Raw genomic sequence first — 21,113 nt, forward strand, 5'->3', positions numbered from 1 at the left:
CCTTGGTACTGATGTTTCCTTCCACGTGGGGAGACTTCAATGTAACATCCTGGATTTCTGTATCCTTGTACTCACTGCAGGAGAGGAAACTAACCTATCTGACTGGTAAATTTGGGAAAAGTTAACCAGATATGCTTTGCTCAGCTTCTCCCTTTTCTCTCTTAGAAGTCAGTTTCCTGCAGGGAAGGAAGTTTTCCTCTGTTCCTCTGGGTGGATATATCTGCTTAATTCTGGGTTTAGTAATATGAAGCCCATTTGCTCACAGATATAAACTACATCTTTCAACCTAGTCCATATCAGCAATTAAGGTTATAATTTGGTTCCCATAAGTTTATACTTTTTTCTATCTCTTAACTGGTAAGAATTCAGGCAGAGAAAAGGAGAGCTATTTATTGGGACTCCTAAAGTCCCCAATACCTTGTGCAAAACTGTTTTACATGGATACATTGAAAAACATTATTAATAAGTCAAAACATTATTACTAGAATTTAAGTCCCATGAAGGTAGATTTTTTTTCGGAGGGGGATCTATTTTATTCTCATTGCTTAATATCTAGTACCTTGAAGAGTGCCTAACACACGTATTTGTTGAAAGAATGAATAAAAGATGTGAAAATAGATTGTTACTTTCGGGTCTTAATCAAACACACTATTGGACTTTGGTTTACAAACTAAGATACATTCATTCATTCAACAAATACTTTTTGAATGTCTACTACATGGGAAGCAGACAAAAACTATTGGGAAAAAATTATGAACAAGATAGGTACAATTACTGTCTTCTTAGGAAATGCCTACAGTGTAACATTATTAACTAAAATATTTATATTTCCATATTCTCTCACTATAAAAACATCTTTTAAAAGCTCCAGAGGCTGAATATTACCAGTTCCTTTCCCTGGCATCCATTAAAAAATTGAAGATCAGAAACTGGATCAGTGAGATATGATTGGAGGAGATTTAGCCGAAGTCCTGTGGGAGGTTCATTAGTCATTTTTACTCCATTCTGTAGAATTGTTACTGGGAACTAAGACAAAATAAACAGAGAGCATTACTCAAAATAACCAGTTCGAGTCCTAAAAATGCATACACTACTAGATTAAAAATAGGTATAACAGAGGACTCCAGAAGTATTTTTAAAACCTCTTAAGATTAAGCCTTAAAGCTTGACTAGGATATACAGTGTAACAGATAACTAAATAAATGTACTGAACTCCATAGGAAATAAACATACTTTTGGAGATGGATAGCTTGTGAGCCAAAGCCTAAAGGATGAGTTACAGACTTCAGGGGTAAAATCTTCACATATTTTCTCCAGTACAGGCATCCAGGAGACAGCAAGGTGACAATTCTGTAGGCAAACCCAAGTTCCTTCTTCTACTGCTGCTTTAATCATTTTTGCAGCAATTGGTCCTTGTCCCTGTCCCAGTGAAATAGCTTGAAATTTATTTCCAGACATAGCTTTATCATTTGCAAATTTCAGCAGGCCTAAGATGGCACAAAAAAAATGGTTTCACTGCCTACTCTAAAATTATAAAATATGCCTTATGTTTCAGTGGATAGGTATTTAATTGTGGGAAATTCTAGTTACCTTTCCTTATAAATACTGGATTTACTAACTGATTTACAATAATATGGACAAAAAGTGGACATTGAGCAAGATGATTTATTTATAATTTCTTAAAAGTTTACAGTATATGCACTTACTGGCCATGGGATCTGCTCCAGGAGAGAGCACAAAAATTAAGGGAATGGTGCAATTTGAATCCAAGTAACTCTTTGTCAAATCAAATGGTGGAGGCTCTACAAACTTTTTCCCTAGTTTGTCAGTTACATAATTTGTTATAGCTGGAGTTATCTGTTGAAGAGAGAAAAGACATGATCTTTAGAGTAATTTTTTTTTTAATTTTTTGTTTATTGCAGTAACATTGGTTTATAACATTGTAAAAATTTCAGGTGTACATCATTGTACTTCTATTTCTGCATAGATTACATAATGTTCACCACCAAAATACTAATTACAACCCATCACCACACACATGTACCGAATTATCCCTTTCACCCTCCTCCCTCCCCCCTTCCCCTCTGGTAGAGTAATTTTTATTTCACATAATGCCTTTGATTATTACTGAAAACCAACGAAGAGTAAAATATGAGTCTAATAGCCAAGAAAAGCATGCAGCATATCATAGACAAAGTGCTAATTTCCCCAATACATAAAAAGTGTCTATAGATTGATAGGACAAGAATGACAATCCAAAAGAAAAATGGGCAAAGAAGACAAACAATTTCTAGAAAATGAAATAGAAGTGGATCTTCAACATATGAAAAGATGCTCAATCTCATTCAACATAGCAGAGATTGCAAATCCTTCTTTGTCTCCTTTTGGTAATAGAACCCCCAGTTTTCCCAACCTTTCTTGCAGCTAGGTGTGGCCATGTGACTAAGTTTTGGCCAGAGGGATACAAGTAGAAATTATATATGGAGCAGAGTCACAAAACACAAAACAAGAGAAAACTGAGAAACACATCACAGAAAAGTACCAACCTGAAGTTGTATACAGAAATACAAGGAAAAAGAAATGGAAATATACAATCTTAAAACAAAAGATAAAATGGCATTATTAAGCCTCATATATCAATAATCACTCTAAATGTAAGTGGATTGAATTCTCCAATCAAAAGACACAGAGTGGATGGATGGATTGAAAAACAAGACCCAACAATATGTGGCCTCCAGGAGACCAATCTTAGCTCTAAAGACAAACATAGGCTCAGACTAAAGGGATGGAAGATGATACTCCAAGCAAATGGCAACCAAAAGAAAGTGGGTGTAGCTATACTTATATCAGACAAAATAGACTTCAAGCCAAAAAAGATAAGAAGAGACAAAGATGGACATTATGTAATGATAAAAGGGACATTCCACCAAGAAGACATAACATTTATTAATATATATGCACTAAACATAGAAGCACCAAAGTATATAAAGCAACTATTAACAGACCTAAAGGGAGAAGTTGACAGCAACACAATAATAGTGGGGGACCTCAACACTCCACTTACATCAATGGATAGATCATCCAGACAGAAAATCAACAAGGAAACATTGGCCTTAAATGAAACTCTAGACTACATGGACTTAATAGACATATGTAGAACATTCCATCCAAAAGCAGCAGAATGCACATTCCTCTCAAATGCACATGGAACATTCTCAAAGATAGACCATGTGTTGGGAAACAAAACAAGTCTCAATAAATTTAAGAAGATTGAAATCATGTCAAGCAGCTTTTCCAACCACAATGGTATGAAACTAGAAATCAACTACAAGAAGAAAACTGGAAAAGTCACAAATATGTGGAGACTAAACAACATGCTACTGAACAACTATTGGATCAATGAATAAATCAAAGGATAAATAAAAAAATACCTGGAGACAAATGAAAATGAAAACACAACATACCAAAACATGGGATGCAGCAAAAGTGGTACTAAGAGGGAAGTATATAGCAATACAAGCCTACCTTAAGAAACAAGAAAAATCTCAAACAATCTAACACTACATCTAAAAGAATTAGAAAAATAAGAACAGGGTGGCGCCATGACTTAGCGGTTAAGTACGCGCGCTCTGCTGCTGGCGACCCGGGTTCGGATCCCGGGCACGCACCGACGCACTACTTCTCCAGCCATGCTGAGGCCGTGTCCCACATACAGCAACTAGAAGGATGTGCAGCTATGACGTACAACTATCTACTGGGGCTTTGGGGGAAAAAATAAATATAAAAAAAAAAAAGAAAAAGAAGAACAAATGAAGTCCAAAGTCAGTAGAAGGAGAGAAGGAGGGAAATAATAAAAATCAGAGCAGAAATAAGTGAAATAGAGACAAAAAAGACAATAGAAAGGATCAATGAAACTAAGAGCTGGTTCTTTGAAAAGATAAAAAAAATTGACAAACCCTTAGCTAGACTTACTAAAAAAAAAAGAGAAGGCTCAAATAAATAAATCAGAAATTAAAGAGGAGAAATTACAATAGATACCACAGAAATACAAAGAATTCTAAGAGAATACTATGAAAAACTATATGCCAACAAATTGGATAACCTAGAAGAAATGGATAAATTCTTAGAATTATACAACCTCCCAAACTGAATCAAGAAGAAATAGAGAATCTGAATAGACCAATCACAAGTAAAAAGATTGAAACAGTAATCAAAAACCTCCCCAAAAAACAAAAATCCAGGACCATATGCCATCTCTGGTGAATTCTACCAAACATTCAAAGAAGATTTAATACCATCCTTCTCAAACTTTTCCAAAAAATTGAAGAGAATGGGACACTTTATGAGGCCAACATTACCCTGATACAAAAACCAGACAAGCGCAACCCCCAAAAGAGAAAATTATAGGCCAATATCCCTGATGAACATAGATGCAAAAATCCTCAAAAACATATTATCAAATCAAATACAACGATAAATTAAAAGGATCATACACCATGATCAAGTGGGATTTATTCTAGGGATGCAAGGATGGTGTGACACCCACAAATCAATCAATGTGATATACCACATTAACAAAATGAAAAATAAAAATCACATGATCATCTCAATAGATACAGAGAAAGCATCTGACAAGATTCCACATCCATTTATGATAAAAATTCTCAATAAAATGAGTATAAAAAGAAAGTACTTCAACATAATAAAGGCCATATACAACATACCCACAGCCAACATGATACTCAATGGGGAAAAACCAAAAGCTATCTAAAAACAGGAACAAGACAAGGATACGCACTCTCACCACTCTTATTCAACATAGTACTGGAAGTCCTAGCCAGAGCAATTAGGTAAGAAAAAGAAAGAAAAGGGATCCAAATTGGAAAGGGAGAAGTAAAACTGTCAGTATTTGTGGATGACATGATTCTAAATATAAAACCCCTAAAGAATCCACTAAAAACTATTAGAAATAATAAACAAATATAGTAAAGTTGCAGGGTACAAAATCAACATACAAAAATCTGCCGCATTTCTATACACTAACAACAAGCTAGCAGAAAGAGAAATCAAGAATACAATTCCATTTATAATCGCAACAAAAAGAATAAAATACCTAGGAATAAATTTAACCAAGGAAGTGAAAGACCTATACACTTAAACTATAAGAAATTATTAAAAGAAATTGAAGAAGACATAAAGAAATGGAAAGATATTCCATTCTCATGGATTGGAAGAATTTACGTAGTTAAAATGTCCACATTACCTAAAGCAATCTACAGATTCAATGCAATCTTAATCAGAATCCCAACAACATTTTTCATGGATATAGGACAAAAAATCCTAAGACTTATATGGAACAACAAAAGACTGCGAATAGCCAAAGCAATCCTGAGAAAAAAGAATAAAGCTGAAAGCATCACACTCCCTGATTTCAAAATATACTACAAAGCTATGGTAATCAAAACAGCATGGTACTGGGGCTGGCCCAGTGGCGTAGTGGTTAAGTTCACATGTTCCACTTTGGTGGCCCGTGGTTTATGGGTGAAGATCCCAGGCACAGACCTACACACTGCTCATCAAACCATGCCATGGTGGCGTCCCTTGTACAAACAATAGAGGAAGACTGGCATAGCTGTTAGGTCAAGGACAATTTTCCTCAAGCAAAAAGGGGAAGATTGGCAATAGATGTTAGCTCAGGGCCAGTCTTCCTCACTAAAAAAAACAAAAAAACAGCATGGTACTGGCAGAAAAACAGACACACATCAATGGAACAGAATTGAGAGCCCAGAAATAAACCCACACATCTACAGACAGCTAATTTTTGACAAAGGAGCCAAGAACATACAATGGAGAAAGGAAAGTCTCTTCAATAAATGGTGTTGGGAAAACTGGACAGCACATAGCAAAGAATGAAAGTAGACCATTATCTTACACCACACACAAAAATTAACTCAAAATGGATGAAAGACTTGAACGTAAGACCTGAAGACATAAAACTCCTAGAAGAAAATATAGGCAGTACACTCTTTGACATTGGTCTTAGCAGTATCTTTTTGAATACTGTATCTCCTTAGGCAAGGGAAGCAAAGGAAAAAATAAACAAATGGGACTACATCAAACTGAAAAGCTGCCACATGGCAAAGGAAACTATCAACAAAACAAAAAGACAACTCAGTAAGTAGGAGAAAATATTTGCAAATCATATATCTGTATTTGGATAATATCCAAAATACATAAAAAACTCACACAGCTCAACAACAAAAAAGTGAACAACCTTATCAAAAAATGGCAGAGGATATGAACAGATGTTTTTCCAAAGAAGATATATAGGTGGCCAACAGGCACATGAAAAGATGTTCAACATCACCAGTCATCAGGGAAATGCAAATCAAAACTACGGTGAGATATCACCTCATACCCATCAGAATGGCTATAATTAACAAGACAAGAAATAACAAGTGTTGGAGAGGATGTGGAGAAAAGGGAACTCTTGTACACTGCTGGTGGGAATGTAAATTGGTATAGCCACTATGAAAAACAGCATGGATATTTCTCAAAAAATTAAAAATAGAACTACCATATGATCCAGCTATTCCACTGTTGGGTATTTATCCAAAAAATGCAAAAACACCTATTCGAAGATATATGCACCCCTATGTTCACTGCAGTATTATTCATTATATATTCATTATTCATCATATTCATTATATATTCACTATTATTCATTATTCATTATAGCCAAGACTTGGAGGCAACCTAAGCGCCCATCAACAGATGAATGGATAAAGAAGATGTGGTATATATATATGTGGAGTACTACTCAGCCGTAAAAAAATTGAAATTGTTCCATTTGCAACAACATGGATGGACCTTGAGAGTATTATTCTAAGCAAAATAAGGCAGACATAGAAAGACAATTACCATATGACTTCACTCATATGTGGAAGATAAACAAAGAAACAAGCACATAGATACAAAGAACAAATTGGTGTTACCAGAAGGGAAGGGGGAGGGGGAGGGTGAAAAGAGAAAATGGGCACATATGTATGGTGACAGATGGCAATTAGACTTTTGGTGGTGAACACAATGCAGTCTACACGGAAGTCGAAATATAATGATGTACACCTGAAATTTATATAATGTTATAAACCAATGTGACCTCAATAAAAAAAAAATGGTGTACTTAACAATAGAATACCATGCAATTGTAAAAAAGAATGAGAAAGTTCTTTATGAACTGATAGGGAAAAAAGCAATATGCAAAACTATTTGTGTTAAAAATAAATGGAAAAAGAATTTGTTTACATGCACATGAAAGGATAACAAGAGGCAGACAATATTAATTGCCTGAGGGGAAGGAGGTTGAATGACTGAGAGATGGAGATTGGAGGTACATTTTTCACTGTATTCATATATTCATGTGATTCAAATTAAATTAAATTTAATTTAAAAATAAAAGAATGCTATTCATCAACATTAGCAGCAGAAAATAAGTACAAAGAGATATTAGACATTGTCATCTAAACGCCAAACAACTTTCTAAAGTTAAAACTGCAGGAATTCAATGAAAGGAGAAGAGATCATCACAGGCTTCTGCAGTCTTGGAAGGTTTGTGGAAAAGATGGGAAGGAAGGATGGAGTCATTATTCTATAGGTATTGAAAGACCACTGAAGGTTTTTCAAAAAGGGACTCACAATGATATAGCAGCTCTTTTTTTCTTTCTTTAATAATGTCACATGAACAATGATGAAATCTTTTTTATCCTTTCACCATTAACACCATGAATAGTTTCTATCTAGCACAGTAGATCTTCAGTATACATTTTTAAGGAAAGGGAGATGCTGAGGACACAGGGAACTTGCTCCCCATTACTCTACACTCTGGCCAGGGCCAATGCTCCCTGAGACGATGTAGCTGCAATCAAGTATGATAGTTTTCTATAGAAAAAGTACTTTGTTCCAGTAATTTAATCTAAGAAAAAGTCATAAGGGGTCGGCCTGATGGCGCAGCAGTTAAGTGCGCGCACTCTGCTTCGGCGGCCTGAGGGTTTGCAGGTTTGGATCCTGGGCATGCACCGACGCACTGCTTGTCAAGCCATGCTGTGGCGGCATCCCATATAAAGTAGAGGAAGATGGGCACGGATGTTAGCCCAGGGCCAATCTTCCTCAGCAAAAAGAGGAGGACTGGCATCGGATGTTAGCTCAGGGCTGATCTTCCTCACAAAAAAGAAAAGAAAAATCAGTCACCTATGGTATAATATCAAGCAGTCTAATTATATTTAATTGGAATCATGGGTGGAGTGGCAAAAAATATTTGAAGAAATAATGGCCAAAATTTTTCCCAAGTTGAGAACAACTACAAACCTACAGATCTAAGGAGCTCAATGAACCCCTCTGAGCATCTGAAATAAGGGTTAAAGAACCAAATAACAATAACTTTAAACCTAATACTTCACAAATGGCAAATTACCCAGGTTCCAAATGGAACACATTTGTCTTTTACCTTATCAGGTCTTAAGCACCGCAGAATTATTATTTTTTGTAGTTCATTTAGGCTCTTATCCATTGGTGCCGGAAATTTAGCATTGTGTGGCTCTTTACTGTCATAGATTTCCTGCCATTCATTTATATATTCATAAAAATGCTCCCTAATGGGAAAAAAAGCTTAATAGTTATTTTCTCATTGGGAAAAAATTTAAAAAGAGATCGTTGAACAAGAGATGAATCAAGATAGCTATAGAACCATTTAAAAGTCACTAGATTACAAACTTACCCATCATTATTCAATGCTAAGTCATCAAGTTTAAACAATACCTGAGTCCTTTGAAGGCAGGAAATTCACTTGCACGACAAATTTCCTCCCAGCTTTTATCCGGTAGCCAAGTTGGATCAGGATTTTTCTCAGCACTCTTAAGACTTACTCCTCCAGTTAAAAGAAACATCAGTTCCTGGTAGTCAATCTCTTTCCTTGCCCTGTATTCCCAAAATAAGAACTGCTGTAAATTGTTAATTTAAAAATTGAATGAGGTCCATTTCTGCTTCTATACTTGGATGAAATAATCAGCACTGACTTACCCTATTGCTATAAACAATTAGAAAACTGGACAAAATGAATGAAACAATTGTTTTTGGAAATTATACAATAGCCAGTACAGGATTGTGGTCCCTGAAAAAAGGGAGACAAACAAGTTGATCCCTATGATCGGTTCAGCAATCTGCCTAGAGGGGTTTTCCAGACCACAAAGCAGGGAGGTGATCAAAATCAAAGCTTGGCAGTACTGCTGAGTTGAAGAGACAGAGATCAGAGTTAAGGAAGGCTGAGGCGGCTGGAATTTGTGGGCGGAGTACCAGAGAGCAGAGAGATGTATGGAAAAGGGGCTCCAGAAATCTGCATAGGTATCCTCTTATTCTATTGCTAAATGCTAAGTCATATATGAGTAGGTTAAAACTCCAGGAGGCCAGGCAAAGAATACCTGGGGAGCTATAAACTGAGTAACTACCAGAGCTCACACAGGACTGGAGGTATGAGTTCTTGCCAACTAGAATTGAATCTTTGTTGAACACCAGAGAAATTCAGTGGTGACACCAGAGGAATCATAGCTTAGCAGTGAAGCTACCCTAACATTAGAATAAAGTTTACTCTAAAACTGCCATAAGAAAGCTTAAAAACAAGCCTTGAAAAGACCAAACTGACCCAATAGTAATTTAACTACTTGCAAAAGTAATCTAATGATCTTTAAAGGAATATAAAAAACTAAGCATTTACCAATGTAAAATTCACAACATCCATAACCAGGAGAAAAATCAGTCAATAGATACAGACACAGAAGTGATAGAGATGATACAACAAGCAGATAAGAATGTTAAAAGAACTATTATAAATATGCTGAAGGAGTTACAGCAAAACATGAACATGAAGAGAGAAATAGGCAATATAAAAAATAACCAATGCTACTTCTAGAGATAAAAAATACAAAATCTCGAAGAAGTGAAACTCTCACTATTTGCAGATGACATGATTTTAGATATAGAAAACCCTAAAGAATCCACTGGAAAACTATTAGGAATAATCAACAACTACAGCAAAGTTGCAGGGTACAAAATCAATCTACAAAAATCAGTTGCATTTCTGTATGCTAATAATGAACTAACAGAAACAGAGCTCAAAAAGATAATACCATTTACAATTGCATCAAAAAGAATAAAATACCTAGGAATAAATCTTACCAAGGAGGTGAATGACCTATACAATGAGAACTACCAGACATTATTGAAAGAAATCGATGATGACATAAAGAAATGGAAAGATATCCCATGCACGTGGATTGGAAGAATAAACATAGTTAAAATGTCTATATTACCTAAAGCAATCTACAGATTCAATGCAATCCCAATCAGAATCCCAATGACATTCTTCACAGAAATAGAAAAAAGAATACTAAAATTTATATGGGGCAATAAAAGACCCTGAATAGCTAAAGCAATCCTAAGAAAAAAGAACAAAGCAGGAGGCATCACAATCCCTGACTTCAAAACATACTACAAAGCAATAGTAATCAAAACAGCATGGTACTGGTACAAAAACAGACACACAGATCAATGGAACAGAATTGAAAGCCCAAAAATAAAACCACACATATACGGACAGCTAATTTTCGACAAAGGTGCTAAGAACATACAATGGAGAAAGGAAAGTCTCTTCAATAAACAGTGTTGGGAAAACTGGACAGCCACATGCAAAAGAATGAAAGTGGACCATCGGCTATCGCCATTCATAAAAATTAACTCAAAATGGATCAATGACCTGAAGGTGAGACCTGAAACTATAAAACTCATAGAAGAAAATATAGGCAACACACTATTTGACGTTGGTCATAGGAATCTGTTCAGATGACATGCCTACCCAGACTAGGGAAACTAAAGAAAAAACAAACAAGTGGGACTTTATCAGATTAAAGAGCTTCTATAAAACAAATGAAACCAGAATCAAGATGAACAGACAATCCACCAGCTGGGAGAGAATATTTGCAAAACATACATCTGACAAGGGGTTGATCTCCATAATATATAAAGAACTCACACAACTGAACAACAAAAAAACAAACAACCCAATCAAAAAATAGGCAGAGGAAATGAACAGACACTTCTCCAAAGAAGATATACAGATGGCCAATAGGCACATGAAAAGATGTTCAACATCACTAATCATCAGGGAAATGCAAATCAAAACAACACTAAGATACCACCTCACGCCTGTTAGAATGGCTATAATCACCAAGACAAAAAACAACAAATGTTGGAGAGGATGTGGAGAAACAGGAACCCTCAGAGCTGGTGGGAATGCAAACTGGCGCAGCCTCTCTGGAAAATGGTATGGAGATTCCTCAAAGAATTAAAAATAGAGATGCCCTATGACCCAGCCATCCCACTACTGGGAATCTATCCAACGAACCTGAAATCAACAATCCAAAGAGGCTTATGCACCCCTATGTTCATTGCAGCATTATTCACCATAGCCAAGAAGTGGAAGCATCCTAAGTGTCCCTCGACTGACGAGTGGATTAAGAAAATGTGGTATATATATACACAATGGAATACTACTCAGCCATAAAAAAAGACAAAACCGTCCCATTTGCAACAACATGGATGGGCCTGGAGGGTATTATGTTAAGTGAAGTAAGCCAGAAGGAGAAAGACAAACACTGTATGATCTCACTCATATGTGGAATATAAACCAACACATGGACAGAGAAAACTGTATTGTGGTTACCAGGGGGGTGGGCACAAGGGGTGAAGGGAGTCATATATATGGTGATGGACAAACAAAAATGTACAACCCAAAATTTCACAATGTTAAAAACTATTAAAACATCAATAAAAAAAACTGAAAGAAAAATTCACTGATTTCTTTCCAGAAGTACAGAAATGGAAAGGATTCATTACCAGTAGACCTACACTATAAGAAAAGCTAAAGGAAGTTTCAGGCAGATGGAAATTTGGATCTATATAAAAGAATAAAGAGCACCAGAAATGGTAACTGCGTGGGTAAACATAAAAGACTGTTTTCTTATTATTTAAGTCTCTTTAAAAGATAATTGACTATTTAAGGCAAACTAACAATGTGCTGTGGGATTTATAACACATGTATAAGTAAAATGAGTGACAACAATAAAAGAAAGGCTAAGAGGGAAGAGATGGAAGTATATTGTTGTAAGTTCTTATATTATATACATATGAAATAGTATAATTTTACTGAAAATAGACTGTGATAAGTTAAAAGGTATACTATAACCCTAAAGAAATCACTAAAATAATAAAAGAAAAAATTATAACTAATAACTCAACAAAGGAGATAAAATAGAAGCATAAAAAATAATTCAAAGAAAAGCAAAAAATGAGGAAATGTGGAACAAAACACATGGGCAAAACAGAAAACACACTATAAGATGGTAGATGTAAACATAACTCTATGTATTATCTTACTGAAGATGAGTGGTAGTGATTAAGAGATCAGATAAAACAAGCAAGATCTAGCTACATGCTATCTATAGAAATACAGTTTAAATATAAAGACACAAATAGGTTAAAAGTATGGAAAAATATATACCATGCTAACACTATTTAAAAGAAAGTTGGAGGGGCTATAATAATACCATACAAAGTAGATTTCAGAGCAAAAGATATTTCCAGGAATTAAAAAAGTCAAGTCAATTCATTAAGAGGTCATAACAGTCCTAAACATTTATACTTCTAATAACAGAACATCAAAACACAAAGCAACATTGCTAGAACTGCAAGGAGAAATTTCTATAGTTAGAGATTCCAAACCTCTCTCAATAACTGATTGAACAAGTAGACAGAAAATCAATGAGGATATAGAAGATATATAGACCAGCTTGACCTACTTGACATTTATAGAACATTCCATCCAAGATCAGAAAAATACACATTCTTTTCAAGGGGACATAGAACATTTACAAAGGTAGTCCATATTCTGGGCCACATAATGTCTCATTCATAAAATTTCTAGGATAGGAATAACTGTGGAGACAGAAAAAAGATCCGTGGTTCCCTGGGGCTGGGAGTAGGAGCAGGAATTGACTAAATGGGCACAAGGAAACTTTTTGAGATGATGGAAGTATTCTAAAACTGGATTTTGGTGATGGTTGCACGATTGTATAAATGTACCAAAAATCATCTACCTGTATTCTTACAATGGATGAATTGCATGATATGTCAATTATACCTAATAAAGCCAAAAAAATAAAAGGAATAAAGGAGATATCTATTGAGTGATTTCCATTTATATCAACAGAAAAAGGTGTACAATAGCATTTACAGTGTGTTACCTTTGTCTAAGGAAGGGAAATTTTTAAAAACATACATATATTGGCTTATTTTTACAATAATTTAAGCTTGGAATTAAATGGATGGATTTAGTTGCAGATTAGATGCACCTGAAGAGAGAATTAATGGGCTAGAAGAATAAAGCTTTGAGCGGCAAAGGGGATAGAAAATACAGATGAGAGAATAAAAGACATAGGGAATACATGAGAAATTCCAAGATACATGTAACTAGAAAAGAGAGAGAGAATGAAGAAGAGGCATTATTTGCAAAAATTATGACTATTTCCCAAAATAGTTGATAATAATCACAGATTCAAGAAGCCCTATGAATCCCAAGCATGACTAACACCCCCACTCCCCCCCCGCCAAAAAAAACCACTATTAGAAGTTTCATGGTGGTTATCTCTGGTGAGGAGGCAAAGTCTAGTAGAGATTGGGAAAGAGCACAAGAGAGAGCTTTTGGGATGCTGGTAATTTCTATTTCTTGGTCTGAGTGATAATTATATGGGTTTGTTCACTATGGTAATTCATCAAGGTAATACTTAGGCTTTATTTTTTGCTAAGTTACATTTCAATTTAAAAGAGTATGAAAATAAAGCACATCTGGCACATAATACTTAAAACCAAGGAAAAAAGATAATCTTAAAAACAGCCCACGATACAAAATGCCTTATTTTCATAGGAAGAATAATTCAAAATAATGGAAGCTAGAAGACAATGAATAGTTTCAAAGTGCTGAAAGAAAATTCTATATCAAGCAAAAATACCCTTAAAGACTGAAAGTAAAATAAAAATGTTTTCACACAGAAGAGAACTAAGAGAATTCATAATCAGAAGACATAATAAAGTACTAAAGAGTATTTTTCAGATAGAAAAATCCAAATTTCATATGGACACTTGAAAATGAAGAAAGGAACAAATAGCAACAAAAAGGGTAAAAATGTGAGTAATTTTAAATGAAGATTTATTGTATAGAAAAAATACATCTTGTAGAGTTTAAAATATGGAGAATATTGAAATACATGGCAACAATGGCAAATAAAAGAAGGGGTAAATGAAGTTAAAATGTTCTAAAGCTTTGCATGTCTGGGAAGAGGGTAAAAGTAGCAAATATAATTAGACTCTGGTATTTTAAGGATGCATGTTGTACTTTCTATGTTAATTACTAAAAGAAGAGCAAATGAGGGTACAACTACAAAGATAAAAGAGAAGGAAAATGAAAAAAATTAAAAATCAACTTCATAAAAATGTAAGAAAGGCACTTCTGGTTTCTGGTCTGGCACATAAGGAGGTTGGAAGTTGTCACTCTTGTCCTCACAACAAGAAAAAGGCTGAACAAATGGAAATTCAGCAACTCTTCTTTTTTTTTTTTTAAATTTTATTTATTTATTTTTTCCCCCAAAGCCCCAGTAGATAGTTGTATGTCATAGCTGCACATCCTTCTAGTTGTTGTATATGGGACAAGGCCTCAGCATGACCGGAGAAGCGGTGCATTGGTGCGCACCCGGGATCCAAACCCGGGCTGCCAGCAGCGGAGCGCGCGCACTTAACCGCCAAGCCACAGGGCCAGCCCATCAGCAACTCTTCTTAAATCTATCAGAGAATTGAGGTCATAGGACAAATTACTACCCCCAAAATTGGAGAGACAGACAGGAAGACAGAGAATCACAAATTATTGGAGTAGAAACTTTCAGGGGAACCAGTTACCTGGGAAGGAAAACTTAAGCTGTAATTGACAAATTGTTACCAGTTCAGTGTGGACAGGTTAGAGAGTTAAAACTTCAGGAGAAGCCAGTCATAGAGTGGCCTCTGCACTTTTGTAAGTTTTACCTCCAGGAGCCCTGCCAGGTTCTCACAGTGAAGATCAGAGAAAAATCCCCTACTGCTTCTGGCAGTGAGAGGGGAAGATTAGTCATTTTGAAACATGCCCAGAGCATCTGTTCTTCTTAACAAGGCCTTCCTTTAAGAGAGACTATTTTACCAGATCCTGGGGAGAGAGAAATACCCAACTCCAGCCCCCTCTAGGCTTCCACATAGCAAAAGGGAATACCCAACTAGAGCCCTCTCTAGGCTTCCTGTCTCACTTAAGAGGTAAAAATATCAGAAGTATTTGTTAAGATCACAGCCTAGAAGCACAGGCTCACTAAAAAAAGCTGAAATCTAATCATAGGACTAAAGAACACTTTCTCTTCCCCTACCCATTACCACCACATCAATAGGGATCAGGGGAACACAACTGAAAGAATTGTCTGTCTTAGACCTTATTTAAGAAGAAGTCTCTAGGTAAATCAAAAGACAATAAGGGAGGCAAAAACAAGGACGTCAGAAGAAATTTTAGCCTCTGACAGCTACAACTAGAGAAAACAGTAAACAGAGGCTACCTCCTAGTTAGATGCATAAAATCTTACATTAAAGGCCCATTTACCTCAGTTCTTTTTACCCAGTACACCATATCTGGCTTTCAACAAAAAAATTAAAATGACAAAAAACAGTTTGAAGGGACAGAGCAAGTATCAGAACCAGACTCACATATGTCAGAGATGTTGGAATCATCAGACTGGGAACTTAAAACAACTGTGACTAATATGCTAAGAGCTCTAATGGGAAAAGTGGACAACATAAAAGAACAGATGGTAATGCAAGCAGAGAGAGGGAAACTCTAAGAAATAAACAAAAAAAATGCTAGAAATCAAAAACACTATAAGAGAAATAAAGAATGCCTTTGATAGGCTCATCAGTAGGCTGGATGTGGCCTAGGAAAGAATCAATGAGCTTGAAGAAATGTCAATAGAAACTTCCAAAACTGAAATGCAAAGAGAAAAAGGAATGAAAAAGACAGAACAAAACACCCAAAACTGGGGGACAATTACAAAATGTGTAATATACACATAATGGGAACAAAAGAAGGAGAAGAAAGAGAGAAAGGAATAAAAGAAATATTTGAGGTAATAATGACAGAATTTTCCTAAATTAATGATAGACACCAAACCACAGATCTAGGAAGCTCAAATACCAAGAAGCATAAACACCAAAAAAACCTACACCTAGGCATAGAAAATCAAAGACAAAGAGAAAATCTTGAAAAAGCCCAAAGAGGAAAAACACCACCTTACCTATAGAAGAGCAAGGATAAGAATTACAATAGACTTTTCTTCAGATAGTGCAAAGAAGATAAGAGTAGAGTAAAATATTGAAAGTGTTGAAGGAAAGAAGCTACCAATCTAGAATTCTGTATCCAACTAAATTATCCTTCAAAAGAGAAGGAGAAATAAAGATTTTTCTCAGACAAAAATTGAGAGATTTGTCACCTGTAGGCCTGCCTTGCAAGAAATTCTTCAGAAAGAAGGAAAATTATATAGGTCAGAAAGTAGGATTTACATAAAAAAGGAAGAGCATTAGAGAGGGAATAAGTGAAAGTAATGTAAAATCTTTTTTCTTATTCTTAATTGATATAACAGATAATAGTTTGTTCAAAATAATAATAACAGCAACAATGTATTCCATGATGAAATATAACTAATGGATAAGTGAAATGAAATGGCATCAATGTTATAAGAGACAGGAAGGAATTGATAATATTTTGTTAATAAGGCACTTGCACTATCCAGGAAGTGATATAGTGTTATTTGAAAGAGGACTTGGATTAGTTATGAATGTACATTGCAAACTCAAGGGCAACCACTAAAAATTAAAAAAAAATAAGTATAATTGATAGGCTAAGAGAGGAGAAAAAGTGAAATCACACAAAATGCTCAATTAAAACCAGAGAAAGCAGAAAAAGAGTGGAAGACAACAACTACAACAAAGAACAAGGCCAATGGATAGAAAACAATAACACATATGGTAGATATTAATCCATGTATATAAATCCATCTATATCAATAATCACTTTAAACATCAGTGATTTCACTACAGCAATTAAAAGACAGAGACTGTCAGAGTGGATACAAAAAATAAGACTCAACTATATGTTGTCTATAAGAAACCCACTTTAACTATAAAAACACAGATAGATGAAAAGAAAAGGGATGGAGAAAGATACACCATGCTAACACTAATCAAAAGAAAGCTGGAGCAGAAAATCAGTAAAGACATAGTTGAACTAAACAGTACCATTAATCAATTGAATATAATTGACATCTATAGAATACTTTATCAAAAAATATCAGAATACACATTCTTCTCAATCTCATATGGAACATTCACCAAGATAGATCAAATTCTGAACCATAAAACACACCTTAACAAATTTTTTTTTTTTTGTAAGGGAGATCAGACCTGAGCTAACACCCATGCCAATCCTCCTCTTTTTGCTGAGGAAGACTGGCCCTGAGCTAACATCTGTGCTGATCTTCCTCCACTTTATGTGGGACACCGCCACAGTATGGCCTGATAAGCAGTGCATTGGTGTGCACTCGGGATCCAAACCTGGACGGCCAGCAGTGGAGCATGCACACTTAACCACTATGCCACGGGGCCGGCCCCAACAAATTTAAAAGAAGGGAAATCATACAAAATATGCTCTCAGACTACAATGGAATTAAAATAGAAATCAATAATAGAGAGATAGCTGGAAAAATTCCAAAATACCTGGCAATTAAACAACACAGTTCTAAATAATACATGGGTCAAAGAAGAAGTCTCAAGAGAAATTAAAAAATATTATGAATGAACTAAAAATGAAAATACAACTTATCCAAATTTGTGGGATGCAGCAAAAGCAATACTCAGAGGGCAATTTATAGCATTGAATGCATTTATTAGAAAAGAAGAAAGATCTAAAATCAATCATCTAGGCTTCCACCTTAGGACACTAGAAAAAGAAGAACAAATTAAATCCAAAGTAAGCAGTAATGAAGAAATAATAAAAATCAGAGCAGAAATCAATGAAATTAAAAACAAATCAATAGAGAAAAATCAATGAAACCAAAGGCTGGTTCTTTGAAAAGATCAATAAAATTGATAAACCTGTAGCCAGGTTAACTAAGAAAAAAAGAGAGAAGACACCAATTAGAAGCATCACAAATGAAAGAGAAGCCATCACTACTGATTCCATTGACAACTAAAAGGATTATAAAGGAATATTATGCACAACTCTATGCCTACAAATTTGATAACTTAACTGAAATGGATCAATTCATTGGAAGACACAATCTGCCAAAATTCACACAAAAGGAAATAGATAATCTGAATAGACCTTGTGTTAGTCTACTTGTGCTGCCGTAACAAAATACCACAGGCTGGGTTGCATAAAGAATGTAAATTTATTTTCTCACAGTTCTGAAGGCTAGAAGTCCAAGATCAAGATTCCGGCCGATTTGGTTTCTGGTGAGGCCTCTTTTCCTGGCTAGTAGACAGCCACCTTCTCACTGTGTCCTCACATGGCCTTTCTCTGTGCGTTCATGGAGAGAGAGAGAGAGCTCTGGTGTCTCTCTCTCTTTTTTTTTAAGGACATTAATCTGATTAGATCAGGGCCACACTCTTCTGACCTCATTTAACCTGAATTACTTCTTTAGGGACCCCATCTCTAAATACAAGCACACTGAGGGTTAGGGCTTTAATATATGAATCTGGGGGAGACACAAATATTCAGTCCATAACAGACCTATTTCTATTAAAGAAATTGGATCAATAATTAATAACCTTCCAAAACAGCAAGCACCATGCTAAGTTGAGATCTGGAGAATTCTACCAAACATTTAGGAAGAAGTTATACAAATTCCTTGCAATCTCTTCCAGAAAATAGCAGAAGGAATATTTCCTAAATCATTTTATAAGGCCAGTATTACCCTAATACAAAACTAGACAAAGACAATACAAGAAAAGAAACCACAGACCAATATCTGTCATGAACATGGATGCAAAAATCCTCAACAAAATATTAGCAAATCAAATCCAACAATGTATAAATATAATTATATACCACAACCAAGTGGGATTTATCTAGATATGCAAGCCTAGTTCAACATTCATGAATCAAATGATGTAATCTATCACATCAACAAGCTAAAGAAGGAAAATCACATGATCATATCAGTAGATGCAGAAAAAGCATTTGACAAAATCCAATTCTCTTTCATGATAAAAATTCTAGCAAACTAGGAACAGAGGGGAACTTCCTTAACTTGATAAAGAACGTCTACAAAAAACCTATAGCTAACATCATACTTAAAGGTGAGAAACTAGAAACTTTCCCACTAAGATCAGAAACAAAACAAGGATGTCCCCTCACCACTTCTTTAAACATCATACTATAAGTTCTAACTAGTACAATCAGATAAGAAAAAGAAATTTAAAAATGTATAGGTTAGAAAGGAGGAAATAAAACTATCATTTTTTTGCAAATGACATGACTGTTTACATAGAAAATTGACAAAAAAAACTAACAAAAAAACTCCTGGAACTAATAAGTGATTATAGCAAGATTGTAGGATACAATGTTAATATTCAAAAGTCAGTCACTTTCCTATATATCAATAACAAACAAGTGGAATTTGAAATTAAAAACACAATACCATTTGCATTAGCACCCAAAAGAATACTAAGAAATACTTAGGTATAAGTGTAACAAATTATATACAAGATCTATATGAGGAAAACTACAAAACTGTGATGAAAGAAATTAAAGAAGAATTAAATAAATGGAGAGATATTCCATGTTCATGGATAAGGAGACTCAATATTGTCAAGGTGTCAGTTCTTCCCAGTTTGATATATAGATTCAATGCAATCCCAATCAAAATCCTAGCAATTTATCTTGTGTATAATTGACAAACTGATTCTAAGGTTTATGTGGAGGGGCAAAAGACCAAGAATACCCAACACAATACTGAAGGAGAAGAATACAGCTGGAAAAGTGACATTACTAGACTTCAAGACTTACTAAGCTACAGTAATCAAGACAGTATTGGTACAAGAATAGACAAATAGATCAATGGAACAAAATACAGAGCCCAGAAATAGAACCACATAAATACAGTCAATTGATCTATAGATTCAATGCAATCCCAATCAACATCACAGCAAATTATTTTGTGGATATCGACAAACTAATTCTTTTTTTTTAATTTAATTAATTAATTTATTTTCCCCCCAAAGCCCCAGTAGATAGTTGTATGTCATAGTTGCACATCCTTCTAGTTGCTGTATGTGGGACACGGCCTCAGCATGGCCGGAGAAGCGGTGCATCGGTGTGCGCCTGGGATCCGAACCCGGGCCGCCAGCAGCAGAGCGCGTGCACTTAACCGCTAAGCCACCAGGCCGGCCCCGACAAACTAATTCTAAAGTTTACTTTATATAAAGAGGCAAAAGACCCAGAATAGCCAACACAATATTGAAGAAGAAGAGCAAAGGTGGAGGTCTGACACTACTTGACTTCAAAATTTACTATAAGGCTAATAAAATATACTTACTACATCAAGTAACCAAGACAGCGTAGTACTGAGAAAAGAATAGACAAATAGATCAATGATACAGAATAAAGAACCCAGAAATACACCCATATAAATACAGTCAACTGATCTTTGACAAAGGAGCAAAGGCAGTACAATGGAACAAAGATAGTCTTTTCAACAAAAGGTGCCGGAACAACTGGGTATCCACGTGCAAAAAAAATGAACCTAGACAGAAACCTTACACCCTTCACAAAAATTAACTCAAAATAGATCACAGACCTAAATTTAAAATGCAAAACTATAAAATTCCTAGGAGATAACAGAAGAAAATCTAGGTGACCTTAGGTATGGCAATGATTTTTTAGATACAGC

The 21,113-nt window shown here is 35.2% G+C and overlaps 1 protein-coding gene across 1 annotated transcript in view; it reads right to left on the reverse strand.

The window, feature by feature from the left end:
• Positions 1-21,113, reverse strand: part of DNAH12 (dynein axonemal heavy chain 12) — a 211,395-nt gene that overhangs the window by 18,321 nt on the left and 171,961 nt on the right. The window contains exons 62-66 of the mRNA XM_014793143.2: positions 8,815-8,973; positions 8,504-8,648; positions 1,707-1,857; positions 1,234-1,487; positions 886-1,026 (exon numbers count right to left, since the gene is read on the reverse strand). Coding sequence (XP_014648629.2) covers positions 886-1,026; positions 1,234-1,487; positions 1,707-1,857; positions 8,504-8,648; positions 8,815-8,973 — 850 coding nt within the window. The remainder of the gene's footprint in view (positions 1-885; positions 1,027-1,233; positions 1,488-1,706; positions 1,858-8,503; positions 8,649-8,814; positions 8,974-21,113) is intronic.

This window comes from Ceratotherium simum, chromosome 5 (assembly GCF_057802395.1).
Source record: "Ceratotherium simum simum isolate JZ-2026a chromosome 5, ASM5780239v1, whole genome shotgun sequence".
NCBI lineage: Eukaryota > Metazoa > Chordata > Mammalia > Perissodactyla > Rhinocerotidae > Ceratotherium > Ceratotherium simum.